Genomic DNA, 17,086 nt, shown 5'->3' on the forward strand with positions numbered 1-17,086 from the left:
CCGCTGGCTCCTGTTACGTAGCAACCAGAGGCGTCCTTCCCAGCAAGCGCTGCGACCAGCCCGTGGCGTCGGAGACTACGAGACCCAGGATGCCCCGCGGCACCGGGGGTGGCCGCTCGCAGCCGCCGTTCCGGGGACTACAAGTCCCACAATGCTCTGGCCACCCTTTCCTCACCGTCCCTCGCCCCAGCTCTCCAGAGACCCCGCCGAGCGAGCGCCACGACCCCTTCCCGGCGATCCCCGCGCCGCGTGCTCCCCGGTGACCCGGCGTGCGTGGGGTCAGAGCGCCAGGCGCCGCAGCTCGGGGCGGGGGCGCCATGTGGAGGGGCGAGCGCAGGGCGGCCGGGGGGCCGCGGCCGGGGTCCCCTGTGCCCGCCGGCAAGGCCTCGCTGGAGGAGCCGCCCGACGGCCCGTGCGCTGGGCGAGCGGCGGGGGAGCGCGCTGGGCCGGGCCGCCGGAGCACCGAGTCCGAGGTCTACGACGACGGCACCAACACGTTCTTCTGGTGAGGGCGGGGGGCGTCCTGCGCAGAGCCTGTCCCCGGACCGAGCCCCCGGCCCCGAGCCCGCCCGCCCCCCGAGCCCCCGGCCCCGAGCCCGCCCGCCCCCCGAGCCCCCGGCCCCGAGCCCGCCCGCCCCCCGAGCCCCCGGCCCCGAGCCCGCCCGCCCCCCGAGCCCCCGGCCCCGAGCCCGCCCGCCCCCCGAGCCCCCGGCCCCGAGCCCGCCCGCCCCCCGAGCCCCCGGCCCCGAGCCCGCCCGCCCCCCGAGCCCCCGGCCCCGAGCCCGCCCGCCCCCCGAGCCCCCGGCCCCGAGCCCGCCCGCCCCCCGAGCCCCCGGCCCCGAGCCCGCCCGCCCCCCGAGCCCCCGGCCCCGAGCCCGCCCGCCCCCCGAGCCCCCGGCCCCGAGCCCGCCCGCCCCCCGAGCCCCCGGCCCCGAGCCCGCCCGCCCCCCGAGCCCCCGGCCCCGAGCCCGCCCGGCCCCGAGCCTGCCCGCCGGGGCCCGAGCCCCCTGAGCCCCCGGCCCCGAGCGCAGCGGGCGGCAGGCCCCCGAGGCGCGTCTTGCGGTGGGTGGTGGGCGGCGCGCCCGAGGCGGGGGTCCCCGGGGCACATCCCTGCCCCGCCCGCCCCGCGCAGGGTCTGTGGTGCTGCACGCCCGCCTGGCGTTCGCCTCTGCGTCTCCCCGAGACGCCTTCCCTGCCTCCGGGCGGAGCGGACCCCGGGTGCCGCGCACGCCCCTCCGGCGGCAGGTGGACCCAGGCCCCCGTTCCCTGTGGTTTCCGGAAAGGCCACCTGTCTCGTTCTTTGCTGGTGAGGTGGGGAGGTCCAAGTTAGCTCCCACTGCCCTGGTTCCCCTTTAGTAGCTCCCTTCCTTCTCCCACCCCCTAGCCCAGGGAGGACTGGAGTGAAGAACCATCTAGAGAGGCTTTGTCTGATCTTCCATGGCTTTATTTTGGATTCCTGAACAGCAGTTGAGGCTGTGTGAACTTATCGCGTTCGTTGTTGTGATGATCTTAACTAGCAGGAATGGCCTTCTTAGTCTGTGCCGTTTGTTGAGTAAAGACTGCACTTTTCTCTTCGTTTGCCCCTTGCGGGGCCACCTCTGCCACCCTGGGCGACTCAGTACCGGCTCTGCTTTTGGAGACGGCGCGGGCAGCTCAGGCCTTCCAGAGCTCACGCTCCACTGCAGGGAGAACCACCCTGGCCTGCTGGGCTCCCAGGGTGGCTCCACCTGATGGCTCTGTGACCTTGGGCTGGTCCCTCTGCCCTCCAAGCTCTTTCAGGCCCTGCCGATCTCATAGCAGTTCTGGACTTTTTTCTCCTGTTGGATGTCCTGTTCCACACAGTTGAACAACAGGTGACAGACGTCACTGAGTCCTGTGGTGGGCCCTGGAGAAGGTGGTTAAGTGTGGTGTACGTCTTGAGAGAGCTGGGGGACATAGTGAACATAATGCAGGGGGCCCGGTGGGGGGCTGCTGTGAATGGACCTTTCCAGGAAGGTGCCAGCTTCCAGGTGGAGACTACAGAGGGAGGTGCTCACAGTACCACACCTCCAGATAGAGCCTAAGTGGCAGGAAGCAAAGCTCACGTGCAAGCTGGGGGTTGTGTCCGGACCAGAGGTATGCACGTTCCCTGCTGAGATGGATGGGTGGTTGGCAGACATCCTGAACCCTGCTGTGGGCAGATAATCCCCTATGGCGTCTTGAGTGAGCCAGGAGAAGGGCTTCCACCCTACGGTCTCTGAAGTCCTTGAACTCAGGGTGGGCTTGCTTCCCTTATTTACATTTGTTCACTCATTCACTCAGCCAACACTTCATCGTGGCTCTGCGGGGTGCCAGTGACTGCTCTGGGGGTACAGCAGAGAACTAGACCAGGTGCTAGATTCTGCAGGCACACCTTCCCCTGGCCATGAGCCTCTGCCCAAAGGCACCGCTTTGCCTTCTGCTGCCTCCACTTCTCACTGTTTTCAGGGTTACAGTTCTCTCTTTTCTGTCTCTGTCTTGGTCTCCTGCTTCCAGGAGCTTCTCAGCACAGGGATTCTGGGTCCAAAGGACTTGCTAGCTCTTGGCTCTTCTTTCTTGGTGCTGCCTCTGGGGTGGCTCATTGCAAATCCAGTGGGATGGGAAAACTGACCAAGCCCCTTGGTGGCCTGAAATTACCCTATCCGCATAGTCTTGCCAAATTACCTGGGTGGGAGTTACAAGGCCATAGCTAGAAAGGCCACACAAAAGTAATCAGTTGAACTGCAGGGGGATGTGGGCAAGTGGGTCCTTGGACTAGTGGGAATGTATCTGTGTGGGCCCCTCATCCAGGGGGGACATGAGCATGCAGGTTCCTGACTCGGGGGACATATGGGCACATGGGTCCCTGGTATAAGGGGGAGATGAACACGCAGACCCCCAGTTGGGGGGCTGGGGAGAGGACATTGGCAGGTGGGTCCCCGGTCCAAGGGTGACATGAGCATGCGAGTCCCTGGTCCAGGGGGGGATTTGAGCACCTGGGTCCCCAGTCTGGGGTGGATGTGGCAAGTAGGTCCCTGGCTATAGCAGGGCTTACCTGTGACAGTGACTCTTGGGGTCAGGAGGCTTTCGGGGGGTGCATTGTGGCTGGCTGGTGTTATCCCCTCCCGCCTTGTGAGTTTCTTGGCGGTGGCTCTGGCTTTCCTGTAACAGGAGTGTGTGTGCACTGGCAGGGCTGGTGAGTCTGGGGTACAGCAGAGAGGGCGTGGGGGCTCCCCTCCACTCCCCTCCTGTACGGAGGCAGCTTCATGTTTCTTCAGGGCAGGTAATCAGTGCTGCCTGGCGAGGATGACTTTTCATCTTCTAAAACCCCTCACTGACTTCCTGTGTGAAGGCTTAAAGCCGATTTTGAATCTCGGAGAATTTTAATAACAATCGTTTGAAAAGAAGGAATAATATAGATGAAGACTGATCCAAATAGTATGTAACCATGAAGGCGATTGCATGTCTCCGAATTACCGAAAGGAACTTTTATATGATTGAACCTTGTTTTGGGGGTTCTCACTTCCAGAGACCGCGTCCCAGGCCCATGTGACACTACTGGAGCGTGTGTGAGGATTTGTGTTTCTCTGCTGTGACTTGTCAGTTACGGTCATGAGGTGGAGCTCCATTTACAGTGACCAGGTGGCCTCTCCTGTCCTGGGCCTGGAAGTGAGGGGCACTGGAGCTCCTGGCCCATGACTGCCAGATCGCAGCATTCTCCAGGGGAACCCCCAGGGGCGTTGGCTCAGGGAAATGTTTGAAGCTACTGACGTTGGCAGAGTCCCTGGGAGATACCTTCATCTGGTGTGGTCTAAAATGGTCTGGAGGAAGCGGCCAGCTCTGACCTCTGGAGCTGCCAGGGAACACTGCCTGGCTTCGGTGCTTTCCGGGGACGCCAAGCCAGGCATGAGACCGCCGCACGTTGAGTGTGTTTTGCACTTGTCCTTCAAGTCACCTAGCCGAGGGTGGATGTTCCCAGCGACTCAGCAGTGCGTCTTACAGCAGCTCTTCACCCTGTGCTGCGAGCTGGGGTGATCCTGGGCAGTCTGGAGCAGGGACAGCCTTTTGGGTCAGTGGCTTTCCAGTGTTACAGAGACCTGGGAAGCACAAGTTGTCAGTGAAGCCATTTTGCCCTGGTGATCGGCCAGGTGGTGTCCTTGTCTTGCTGAGGCCGGCTCCTCTGTGTGCCCACCTGCTCACCTCAGCATAGCAAGTGTGGCTATCTCTAGGGGGTGATGGTAAGGGCATTTTGCACTTATGGGGAGAGCTGGCTGGCCCGAGACCCTCACCCTGTTGAGTGACCAGACTCAGGATTTATGCCAGTTTGTCCTGTGCCTGGGTCTGAGAGCACGTCTGTCTGCCCTTAAATTTTTTCTGTGACATCCACGTGGCCCTGTGAGTTCGTTTATGTGTGGGAACAGCACTAGGAGCCAGGCGCGGGAGCCTGTTTTAAACTTAATTGCGTAGATCTTACTTTCAAAGAGCCTTTGGTTTTGGCAGTTCTGAAGTCTTTCCTGCTCAGAGGGCCCCCTGGGTCCTTCCTGCCTCAGGTGGGGTAGGGGAGCTGGGTCCCCTTATTTCTTACTCTACTTCTTGGGTCTGGGGGTGCGGCCTGTGGATGGCTGGGCAGGCCCTCAGTGATGCTCAGCGCAGGGCAGGGCAGGGCAGGGCAGGTTATGTTTTCTAGGCAGCCCTGTGTCTTTGGCAGGTGGTGGGTGCTCCACCAGGGCCAACTGGATGCCTGTGGGACTGAGTCCTGATTGAGCCACTGAAAAAATGACAGAAAGATTGTTTGTGGAAAGTAATGTCAAAGAAGCTGAAGTCGGAGGAAAAGGTTTCTCGTTTTCACTTTGACTTGCGTTCGTAAGAGCGCGTCTTCCTATGCCACAGAGACCCAGAGCTGCTGGGATTCGGAGCCTGTCTGTGATGCTGCACGGGGAGGGAGGAGCCACAGGGTCGTCAGGCTCCGGGCCAAGGTGTGTTTGGAGGGTCCTCCTCATCCCCTCACCCCCCCACCGCCCGGGTCATGGCCATGCTACAGGGTTGCCTCCTCCTGGTGAGGGGTCCCTCCTGTAAGCCGCTCCTGCAGGCTCCTTGATGTTCCAGATCTGCCACACCTTTGTGTTGGCTTGCCTTGTTCCCTGAGGGTCTCATGCTGTGTGATGGCTAGTTCTCTGTGTCACATCACTCCTCCCTCAGACAGGCTACATCACCTGTTTTCTTACAGGCCCTGCCGCCCTCCAGGCCCCTCGCCCAAGTGAGAGCCTCCAGGTGGGAAGAGAAGGTCCTGTCTCTCTCCCGTCAGGTGACCTCTCCCATGTGACTAGCTCTTCAGAGCACTCGAGAGCCACGGGCCACTTCCAAGTGCCCAGGGCCACCCAGCTCCCCCAGCCTCTGTAGCAGCCTCCCAGGGACACGTGTCTGTCTTATCAGTCTGCTGGGGTCCTCTGCTCTGTCCTGGGTGTCAAGGCCCTCAGAACCCTCCTGGTCAGGAAAATGTCTGTTTAACTTTCTCAGAAGCTTTTCTGGGGTGGCTGTGCCATTTTACATTCTCATCTGCAATGCGCAAGGGTCCCAGTTGCTGCACATGCTCACCAGCTCTGAGTCCCATCAGTCTTCTGAATTTTAGCCGCACTGGTGGGTGTGTAGTGGTGTCTTACTGGGGCTTTAATTTGCTTCTGTTATAACTAATGATGTAACACGTTTTTTCACGTGCTCGTTGGCATTTTGTATTTCTTCTCTTGTGACATGTCCATTCAAATCTTTTGTTTGGCTTTTATTGGGTTGTTCTTTTGTTGTTGAGTTCTGAGAGTTTTTTATATGTACTGGATAGACGCTTTATCGGATATATGTGTTGTTACTATTTTCTCTCAGTTTGTGGCTTGCCTTTTCATTTTTATTACAGTATAACTCTTGTTTTTTAAACATTTACGTTTTATGGAATTCTGCGAGGAGGCCGGGACCAGCACTGTGCGAGATGCTTCACGTGCGTAAATCATTTTCCGTACTGTCCTCGGGGTCAGAAGCACTGTCCACAGAGGGAGCTGGGGCTCAGAGAAGTCCAGTGAGCCATTCCAGGACACGCTCTCCTGGTTTGGGATCAAGAACCAGGTCTTATGACCCGAGGGCCATGCTCTTCCTTGTGGAGGGCAGTCACTGTGAGGCAGAGGGTGCCAGACAGTGTCCACAGCCAGGCCACGTGCATGCCTGGTCTCCTTGGTCAGGTGGCACGTCCGGCCCCTGGGTGCGCAGCGCCGGCCTCACTTTACGACAAGCACAGCCTATGCCCACTGCCCTACCTGGAGGCAGTGGTGGGAAGCACCCTTTTGCCCCCTTCATAGCCCCTCAGCATGGGGCGTCAGCTCAACTGGGCACAGGGCTGTCCTCTTCCAGCCTCCATGGGGTCTCAGCCCTGACTCCCTCAGATGTACACATCGTCTGGTAATTACCCAGCTGACAGCGCCCAGTGGTACGTGTTTTGTGAGTTGAAGATTAAGGTCACACTGTCCTTTGTGTAGACACGGTTGCGTGTGGCATGCACACTGTTGCCCCCTCCCTGCCTCTGACACGTCTGTGCTTGTATGTTGGATTACAGGCGAGCCCACACCCTCACCGTGCTGTTCATCCTCACCTGTGCACTTGGCTACGTGACCCTGCTGGAGGAGACGCCTCAGGACACAGCCTACAACACCAAGAGGTGACAGTCCCGCCGGCGGTGTGTGGGGCGGGCGCGTCTGGTGCTCAGGCTGGCCACCGGACCTCCTCCTCGAGTTTCTGAGGCCCCGCTTGGAGGGGCAGCATTTCTTAAGTGGAACCAGTCAGTCCCAGTCTGGCCATGGGCCTAGGTTTCGGGCACATTGTCTCCTACTGTGACTGGCCAGGGTGTGACGTCTCCTGGGACAGCCCCTGAGCTTGGGCATCTCTGGTGTGGGTTTGCGGCCCCAAGTGGTGGCCCCTGGCTGACGTGGGTCTGTCAGTGGTGTGGACTCCAAGCACTTGCTGTCAACGAAGCTGGCTTTAAGACGTGAGGCGAGTGTCAGATTGACAAGCTCTGGCCTCGTTTCAGGAAAGGGGCAAGCTGTATTTCAGGTTCCCTGCAAAGGTTGTATCCAGTGCTAGAACCCATGTGGGCAATCAGCCGTCCTATCCCATGCCTCTGCCGTCCTTGCATGGTGTCTGCCCAGGGCTGCTTCCTGGCGAGGGCTCTGCGAGGATGGCCGGAGGGCAGAGGAGGGACTAGAGGCCACCACGGGGTGGGACAGGCCTGGTGTGTGGGGTCAGGTGAGGTTTGACTGGTGGGCAAGTCCTGCAGTTCTGCTGCTGAAACACATTCCCTGGCTCCGGACACACCTCCCCCAGTGCCAGCCCTCCCGCCAGCACCGCCAGCCCCGCCTGGGTACCCCCAGTGGTGAGAAGCCTCCCTGGATCCTGCCTCTCTGTTGTGCAGCCTTCTGTACATTGTCAGATGAAGCCCCTGTCCTTGATCCAGCACTTCCGGACACCTGTCACTGCCCAGGCTCAGCATCTTACCTGGGCCTCTAGGCCCCAGCTGGGCTGGACCCTCCCACACACTGCCCCTGCCACCTCCCCACCCCAGCCCTGCCATACTGGCCTCTCCACCTATGCAGGTGCCTTCCTGCTTCTCATCCCTCAGGCCAGTGGCTGCCTTCCTGCCTCTGGGTCTCTGTTGAGCTCGCTGTCTGCCTCTTCCTTCCTCCTTCCTCCTCTCTTTCTCTGTGTGTCTGTGTGTATCTCTGTCTGTTTGCTCCCTCTCTCTGTATCTCTGTCTGTCTGCTCCCTCTCTGTCTCTCTGCTCTATCTCTGTCTGTCTGTTCCTCCCTGCCCCCGTGCTCTCTGCTTGGGTCTCAGTCAGATCTACAGGCACAGGGAACTCGTGAGTAAGTAGAGTCTAGACGTAGGTGAGGATTGTGCTGGTCCTGGGCACCCAGGGCTGGGGCCTCCTGGGTCTGCTCTTGCTGCCCCTGGTCCCTGCGGATGTCACCCTGGGGATGCTGAGCCTGTGGCATGTTGGAAAACAGTGAGGCATTGACAGGGTGCCGGTGTTTGCCTAGAGGAAATTTCCAAAGAACGTGGTCTTCTTACCTTGTCTGTCAGCACCTGGGTACGAGGGTCTGCATATCACCTGGTGTGCGGGGTGGGGCACTGAGGGCATGGGATTCGCTGTGCTTTGAGAGACACTCTCACATGGAAAGAGAAATTGGGTCACAGATGAGCGGTTCTCATGGGGCTGGGCATGGGCTGCCATAAGGATGAGTCTGACCCCAAAGGCAGGCCAGCCAGTCGCCCCCCAAGGGTGGGGCAGCTTCCTTCACAGGACGCCTGCTGGGTGAGAGGTCAGAAAACAGCTGTGTCTGTATGAGGCTCAGAGCCCTCTTCTGGGGCCCTTCTCATTGGGCCTGGGCCCATACTGGGTGGTCAGACCCAGAGGGCCAGGAGCTCCACACCCCAAGGAGGGGCTTATCAGCCTTGTTGGAACAACAGCCAAGAACCCTGTGAACATGCCCCCATGCTTCTAGCAGTGGCGCTACCCCTGGGCTGCCCCCATGTCACGGAATCTGAGCAACAGTGCCAGCCTGGGGATGGGGCACCAGGCCTCCTCCAGCCCGTGCTGTCTGATGCACAGGAATTCCAGGGTCTCGGGGGCACTCTTTACTCCGGAGGTCTGTTTGGGGGCACCGGACATCTTCCCAGCTCATGTTCTCTGGCCCCTTGGCCCCTGTAGGAATGCAAAAGAACACCCCGTCCCCAGCTCACCAGGCCGCGGTTGCTGCCTAGCATCTGGTGCTCGTCTGTGCAGGGGCTTGTAGAAACGGCGTAAGGGCCGTGTCTGACCTCACCTAACCTCCCAAGGGGGAAGGAGCATCAGGACGAACAGCCCAAGGCTGATTCCTGTGAGCCGGAGGCCAGACACGCCTCTTCTCTCCACCATCTTTACCGACGCTGACACCAGCGGTCCCTCCGACGGCACTCTCTCCTTCTCTGCCGAGTTCAGTCATTTATCGCAGTGGCCACACACAGCTCACAGACAGTACTCACAAGTACGGGGATTACTAGGGAAGCAAGTTATAATTCAGGCTTAGGAACTCTCAAGGGTGTGGTTCTTCCTTCAGGACAGCCTCTTCCCATCTGTGCTTGCAGGCAAACCTCTCCCTGGCCCTCAGCCTCTGCCCCATGGCACTCAGTTTTCTTGTTCTGTGAGCTGGGAAGCTCACTGCACCGTCTCCTGCGGGTCTTCCCTGGTGGTTTGTCCTTCCTTGGTGATAGAGGGCTCTTCTCCTGCCTCTGGGCTAGCTCACCTCAAGCCCAGCAGGACAAGTCCCTTTGGTGGTCCACAGTTACCATACCTGCACAGTCTTGCCCAGTCACTTGGGTGGGAGTTACAAGATAATGGGAAGAAGGGCCACACAAAAGTGATCCGTGGTACTGCAGGGCTCCTCTGTCTGAGCCCACCCGGACCCCCACTGTGCCCACCAGAACCCGCTGGCAGCATTCCTTTTCCCTCCTGCCCAGTGTGTCCGCCTGGCACCCCCCATGCACATCTGTGTGTCCCCCCAGCGCGTGCCCAGTGCATTCCCAACTCATCCTCCACGTGTCCCCCTAGCGCCTCCCCGCATGTGTTTTTGTGCCTCCCCCAGTGTGTCACCAACATGTCCCCCTAGGGTCCTCCGTGCATCCCCAGTACATCCCAAGGCCTAGGTGCTGGTGTGTCTTTATTCCGTGAGAGCTCCTCAGTGCCCCTGAGGGCAGTTTTTGTGCATAGAAAAGACTTCCTAAAGGATATTCTTATTCTAGAAAGTTAATGTTTAGAGTGTAGTTTTCCATAAGCTGTGAAATTAATGCTACGCGTCATTATTCTAACAGGTCCTGTCACTTAGCAGGGCTTCGTTTTGGTTTTTTTCTTAAATCAGCTTTCTTGAGGTTTAATTTTCATTTACTAAAATTAATCTAAGTGTCCAGTTCTGGAAACCCTGGTGGCGTAGTGGTTAAGAGCTACATCTGCTAACCAAAAGGTCGGTAGTTCACATCCACCAGGCACTCCTTGGAAACCCTATGGGGCAGTTCTGTTCTACCCTTTATGGTCACTATGAATTGGAATCGACTCGATGGCAGCGGGTTTTTTTTTTTTTTTTCCCAAGCGGTCAGCTCAGCGAGTTTTGACAAGTACACACCTGTGTGCCCTCTGCCCTGCAGCCTTCCCCCATCCTGTTCTGCCTGAAGGCAGCTGTGTGTTGGTGCCCTTGTGCACTGCCGTCATGCACACAGTAGCTCTGTGCCACCACGTGGCCGGGTCCATCGGCAGCTGCATCTTCACTGTAAGGGGCGTCTGCTGCCCGTCTTTTCTTCATTTGTGACATTTGGGCGGTTTCCAGTTTTTCTGACCATCACATTTAAGGGGACCTTGATTCATGTTTTATTTCATTAACAAATTTAGTGAATTAAATTTGTTCATGTTTTAGGCTACATTAAAAAACATATTCATAGTACTAAAGAATAAAACTGGAAGACCCACACTACCTGACTTCAGGACTTACTATGAGGCTGCAGTGATCAAGATGGCCTGGTACCGAAGAAGAACAGAGATGTACATCAGTGAGTCAGAGTACTGAGGCCAGAGATGGACCCATAAGTACTGACAGATCGTCTTTGACAAAGGAGCAAAGGCAGTCAATGGAGGAAGGATAGTTTTTTCAACAAATGAACAATTGAACATCCATATGGAAAAAACAAGACAAAACAAAAATCAACCTATACACAACTCACACACTGGAGTTTTAAAAAACTGAGAATATGTTATGGACAGACCTAGCTGTAGCCTGCAGAACTCCCTGAAGAATGAACACGTTAATGGAAACCTGGGCAATCTTGGGTTGGTGGTGGGTTTTAAATATAGTACCAGTAGCACTCCCCATGAAAGAAAAAATTCAGAGTTGGACTCCATTTAATTAAAAATTGCTCTGTGAAAGACACTGTTAAGAAAATGAGAAGACAAGGTACAGACAGGGAGAAAATATTTGGAAAACACCTACCTGATAAAAAGACTTGTATTTGAACTAGACAAAGAGCTCTTAAAACTCAACAATAGTAAAGCAAACAACACAGTTAAAAACTGGGCAAATTGAGGGGCACAGAAGCTGGCTGAATGGACATGGAGACACGGTGGAGAGAAGGAGTGTGCTGTCTCTTTAGGGGGAGAGCAACTAGGAGTGTATAGCAAGGTGTATATAAGGTTTTATGTGAGAGACTGACTTGATGGGTAAACTTGCACTTAAAGCACAAAAAAAAAAAAAAAAAACCAGACTTACTGGTCAGACAGAGACTGGAGGAACCCCCGAGACTATGGCCCCAGACACCCTGCTAACTCAGAACTGAAGCCACCCCCCGAAGCCCACTTTTCAGTCAAAGATTAGAGAGGCCTATAAAACAAACTTGTGAGGGACATACTTCTTGGTTCAGCCAAGTATATGAGACCAAATGGGCAACACCTGCTCAAAAGCAAAGATAAGGAGGCAGGAAGGGAAAGGAAAACTGGACGAATAGACACAGGAAGCCCAAGAAGGAAAGGGGAACAGTGCTGACGCAGTGCAGGGATTGCAGCCAACGTGACAGAACAACTAGTGTATACATTTTTGAATGAGAAACTAATTTGCTCTGTAAATTTTCACTTAAAGCACAATATTTTTTTTTAAGTGGTAAAAAAAAGAAACTGGTCAAAAGCCTGGGACGTAAAACCAAACCTGTTGCCGTCGAGTCTATTCTGACTCATAGCGACCCTCTAGGACAGAGTATAGAACTGCCCTGTAGGTTTTCCAAGGAGCAGCTTGATGGATTCAAACTGCCAACCTTTTGGTAGCAGCCTGAGCTCTTAACCACTGTCCACCAGGGCTCCTGATCTAAAGATAGATGGCAGATAAGCACGTGAAAACATGTTCAATATCATATATCATTTAAAAAAATGATATCATTAGGGAATTGTAAATTAAAATAACGAAGAACCACTACATACTTGTCAAAATGGCTAAAATCCAAAACGCTGACAACACCAAATGGTGACAAGGACGCGGAGCAACAGGCTCCCATTCACTGCTGGTGGGAATGCAGAATGGCCTAGAGGACGGTGTGGTAGTCTCTTACACGCCAAACGTGGTCTCACCATAAGACTCAGCAGTCGTGTGCCCAAGTGAGGTAGAAAATCACGTCCACACAGATGTCCGCATGTGAATATTTGTAGCAGCTTTCTGCATCTTAGTCCCTGAGTTACAGCATATTCAGGTTAAGACAAACTGCACTTAGGACCGTCCTTTCTTATTTTGAACAGCATATGCAGTGTGACAGCTTGTAATTTGCTAATGTCGTCATTCTTAGGTGTTCAACTCTGACTTACTCTTCAAAACATTGCCCTGTAGATTTAGTTTTCTAAACTAAATCAGGGGCTTCAGTTGCTTGAAAACATGGACCCAAATGCTGAAAACTTTGCTAATGTCAACAGGCAGATTAAGGAAGCTGTGAGGTGTTACCACAAAATACATGAAGAGACAAAAGGAATGTTCAGACAGCTGTCACTGACTTTCTGACTAGAAACTCCATCTGCACTCCCAAGGCTAGTCCACATGATCCAGAACCTTCCACAGGTGGCTGTTACCGCAGCTGACCAAATGCCGAGGTCATCAAACCCTTCCGCGTCGTGAGAGTAAATTTTTGTGTTTTTTAATATACGTGTTTATTAAAACGTATCTGTAAGTTTATATGTGATGTTTCCAATCCCAAAGACAAATAAAACGGGGTTTATAAAAATGCTGATAATAAAAGGCAGTAATAATGAAAACTAAAAAAAAAACAAGATACTCTATGTGAGAAATGACTTACAATAAAGTCGTCAGAACGGAACCTTAGGGTGGGGACTGCCTGTACTTGCCGGAAGTTGGAAGCAATCAGAAGGTCCTTTAACAGGTGAATGGATAAACAAACTCCTACATTCGTGTGGTGTCGTGCTACTCAGTGATTACAAAGAAGCTGTCAAGCCACAAAAAGGCATACTGGTTGCCCTCCAGCCCCACAGTCGACTCTGACTCATGACGACCCCGTGTGTGTCTGTGTACAGCTGTGATCTATAGGGTTTTTCAGAAGTATTGCCGGGTCTTCTGAGGAGCCTCTGGGTGGACTCAAACCTTCAATGTTTTGGATAGCAGCAGAGTGTATTAACTGTTCGCACCACCTGTATCTTTTTTAATTGCTCTGTGTGTGTGTGCGCGCGTGTGACTTTAGGTGAAAATTTACAGCTCAAGTTAATTTCTCATGCAAAAATTTATACACATACCGTTGTGTGACCCTAGCTACAATCCCTGTAAAGTGACAGCACATTACCCCCTTCCCATCCCATTGTTTCCCATGTCCGTTCAACCAGCTCCTGTCCCTTTCTGCCTTCTCATCCTGCCTCTGGACAGGAGCTGTCCTGTATCTACTTGAACTAAGAAGCACACTCTTCACGAGTATTAGTACGTTTTATAGACCAGTCTAATCTTTGTCTAAAGAGTTGGCTTCGGGAATAGTTTTAGTTCTGGGTTAACAGTCCAGGGGCCATGCCTCCTGGGGCTCCTCTAGTCTCAGTCAGACCATTAAGTCTGGTCTTTTAGGTGAATTTGAGTTCTGCGCCACACTTTCCTCCTGCTCCATCAGGGACTCTGTTGTGTTCTCTGTCAGGGTGGTCACTGGTGGTAGCTGGGCACCATCTAGTTCTTCTGGTCTCGGGCTGATGGAGTTTCTGGTTTATGTGGCCCTTTCTGTCTCTTGAGTTAATATTTTCTTGTGTCTTTTGGTGTTCTTCATTCTCCTTTGCTCCAGGTGGGTAGGGGTCAATTGATGCATCTTAGATGGCTGCTTGAAAGCTTTTAAGACCCCATTCACCAAAGTAGGATGCAGAACGTTTTCTTAATAAACTTTGTTCTGCCAGTTGACCTAGATGTCTGCGTCACCTGAGTCTTAGATGCGTATTGCTAAGTGAAAGAAGCCAGTGTGGAAAGGCTGCATACTCCGTGATTTCAATCCTACGACATTCTAGAAAAGGCAAAACTGTAAGGACAGTAAAAAGATCAGTACTTTCTAGGGGTTCAGGGGTGGGAAGGAGAGGATTGAGGAAGTGAAGCCCAGAAGATTTTTTTTGGGCAGTGAAAGTATTCTGCGTGATCCTGTAATGGTGAGCACGAGACATTAATAATTTTTCAAAACCTGTAGGGCTTTACAGCACAAAAAGTAAGCTTTAATGTACGCAAATCAAAAAGAAAAAACTATTTGGGAGGTCAAGGCCAGGGCCTCCCAGAATGGAATGCAGACCGTGACTAGAGAATCTGGCTGTATTGCAAACGTGGGAAACCACCTCACTGAAGGGGGTCGGGGAGTGGGGTGGCGATGGAAATGAATGGCATCTCCAAGCCTAAGGCAGAAGGAGCTGCACGGAGGCTCTGTAGTCTGGTAGAGAAAGCCGTTTCCCACCCGGGTTATCCAGGTCCCGAAAACTTGTTTCTGACCCGTGGCAACCCCGTATGTGCAGAGTGGAATGGCTCCGCACGTTTTCATGGCTTTTTAGAAGCAGGTTGCTAGGCCTTTCTTCTTAGGCACCTCCAGGTGGGTTCGAACTGCCAACTTTTCGGTTAACAGTTGCTCAACCATGTGTGCCACCCAGGGACTCACAGCCACGAGGGTACAAGTCAATTCTAAACCGCTGTGCATGTATACGGGAATTGAACAGTTAAGTCAGCAGATGGATAGTGAGAGCCAGGTCTCGGCGTAGTCCTGGGAGTCACATTTAGCTTGATACCTATACAGACGGTTACACACGGAAAGATTTACAGACATGTATATGCACAGGTTAGTGCTGTTGTTAGGTGCCGTCAAGTTGGTTCTGACTCAAAAAGAACTAAATAATGTCCAGTCCTGCGCCATTGTCACAATTGTGTACTTGAGCCCATTGTTGTGGCCAATGTGTCAGTCCATCTCGTTGAGGGTCTTCCTCTTTTTCATTGACCCTCTATTTTACCAAGCATCATGTCCTTCTCCAGGGACTGATCCCTACTGATAAGATGTCCAAAGTATGTGAGACATAGTCTTGGTATCCTTGCTTATAAGGACGATTCCATGTTCTGATTATTAACGGATGTCTGTAGCTACTGCTTCTCATTTTGAGTCATGCCACATCAGCAAATGAAGGTCCGGAGAGCTTGACTCCATCCACGTTGTTAAGGTCAACTCTACTTTGAGGAGGCAGCTCTTCCCCAGTCGTCTTTTCAGTGCCTTCCAACCTGGGGGGCTCATCTTCCAGCGCTATATCAGACAATATTCCACTGCTGTTCATAAGGTTTTCACTGGCTAATGCTTTTCAGAAGTAGACTGCCAGATCCTTCTTCCTAGTCTGTCTTAGTCTGGAAGCTCAGCTGAAACCTGTCCTCCATGGGTGACCCTGCTGGTATCTGAATACCGGTGGCTTAGCTTCCAGCATCCCAACAGTGTGCAAACCCCCAGGGTACGACAAACTGACAGACACGTGGGGGACAGTTAGCGTACACACATGTATCTCCTTCCTCTGTTCTCTGAGACGGCCAAGGGGCAATGATACCCCAGTAGCAGCGAGCACCCAGATCTTGGTCTCTACACTGTTCTCCAGTGAAGGAACCAGGGCTCCTTGGAGACACGTCTGAGTAGAGGCTGGGGCAGGAAGTGCACAAGATGAGCTTGGGGTGTCTTCAGAGTAAGGACAAGCTCAGAAACAAAGCACGCCCATATCAGAAGGACACAGGAGTCGAAGAGTGAAGAACAGATGTCATTCAGCCCCAGTCAGCCTAAGTAGACATGAGGACTGAATTTGGCATGGTGTCCTGGAGAGATCCTGGAGGAAAAGAAGTACATTTGGGGAAAACTAAGGAAATCCAAGTAAAGTATGGATTTTAGTTAATAGTAATGTATCAGCACTGCTTACTTGTGACAAACATGCCAGACCGACGGAGGATGTAGAAACTGGGTATGGGGTGTAAGGGACCCTGTGCTATCTTTGCGATAATTCTGTAAATCTAACACTGTCCTAGAATAAAAAAGATTATTTGAAATTTAACATGTTTCTTTTCTTTTAAAAGTGCTGTTGCTCGACTGACAGGCCCTAGCGCTCCAGGCCCCAAGGCCAGCTGCGGCGTCCCGACTTGCGCAGGCTGAAGGATGTGCTGGGCACGCCCACCCACCTGACGTGGACCACAGACCTCCCTGAGGAAGTTTGTGGGGTGGGCGGGTGATATTCTCATGTGTCCCCACTTCCCAAGAGCCTTCCACGGGTGGCTGGCCTGAGCCAGGTGCCCAGGGCAGAGGCGAGCGGCCCAGCCTGAGAGCTTTCTGGGGGTGACAGACCCCGTGGACATGCAGAGGCAAGGTGGTCATAGGCATCAGGCAGGAGGGTTTGAGGACAAACCAGATGGCATGTTAATTAAAGAGAGGAGTGATGCTGGGCCTACTTAATATTTTTCGCCAGTATTCTATTTTGAGAAATGTCAACTCTTGGAAAGGTTGAGAGAATAAAGGACGCTGAGCCCCTTCTCAGTTTACTGCTGGGCCGTGTGCGTTGTTGCCTCATGTCTCATAACTTGCTTTTTTGCAGAACCTCTTGAAGTTAAGTTGTAGACATGATAACATTTCACCCTGGTACCTCCTAAGAGTGCCGGCCCATGATGTGGAGAGGGCTCCTGGGCAGAGGGGTCAGACAGGTGTTTTGGGGGGATAGACTGAGGGGTCTCCAAGGGCCCAGTGTGAGCAGTTGGGCAGGGGGTGTGGCCGCTGCAAGCAGGGGAGACCCAGTACACCAGCTGATAAGGCTTGTGCGGGGCGGACACCAGGAGAGGAAGGGCAGGAATGCAGCTGTCAGGACGACGGGGTGCAGGAGTGTTGGGAACTGGCAGCTGGGGGACCACAGAGGTTGGCGATGCCAGGTGTTAGAAAGTCCTCACTTGAGCTATGGTCCTGGCATGGATCCCGCCTCACTGGACACAGTGTAGCGGGACCTTTTCTCCTCTACTCTGGTCAGGTCCCCTGCAGT

At 54.0% G+C, this 17,086-nt stretch overlaps 1 protein-coding gene across 3 annotated transcripts in view; it reads left to right on the forward strand.

Annotated features, from left to right (window-relative positions):
* Nucleotides 1–317: 317 nt before the first annotated feature.
* The window catches only part of PTDSS2 (phosphatidylserine synthase 2), a 44,379-nt gene continuing 27,610 nt past the window's right edge, over nt 318–17,086 (forward strand). The window contains exons 1-2 of one of the 3 annotated variants that reach the window (XM_064287483.1): nt 318–505; nt 6,593–6,694. In XM_064287483.1, coding sequence (XP_064143553.1) covers nt 318–505; nt 6,593–6,694 — 290 coding nt within the window. Of the gene's footprint in view, nt 506–5,992; nt 6,467–6,592; nt 6,695–17,086 lie in introns of those variants that run through there. The other 2 variants (XM_023542210.2, XM_023542211.2) reach the window with 2 other exon arrangements.

Source organism: Loxodonta africana, chromosome 7 (genome assembly GCF_030014295.1).
Source record: "Loxodonta africana isolate mLoxAfr1 chromosome 7, mLoxAfr1.hap2, whole genome shotgun sequence".
Lineage (NCBI taxonomy): Eukaryota > Metazoa > Chordata > Mammalia > Proboscidea > Elephantidae > Loxodonta > Loxodonta africana.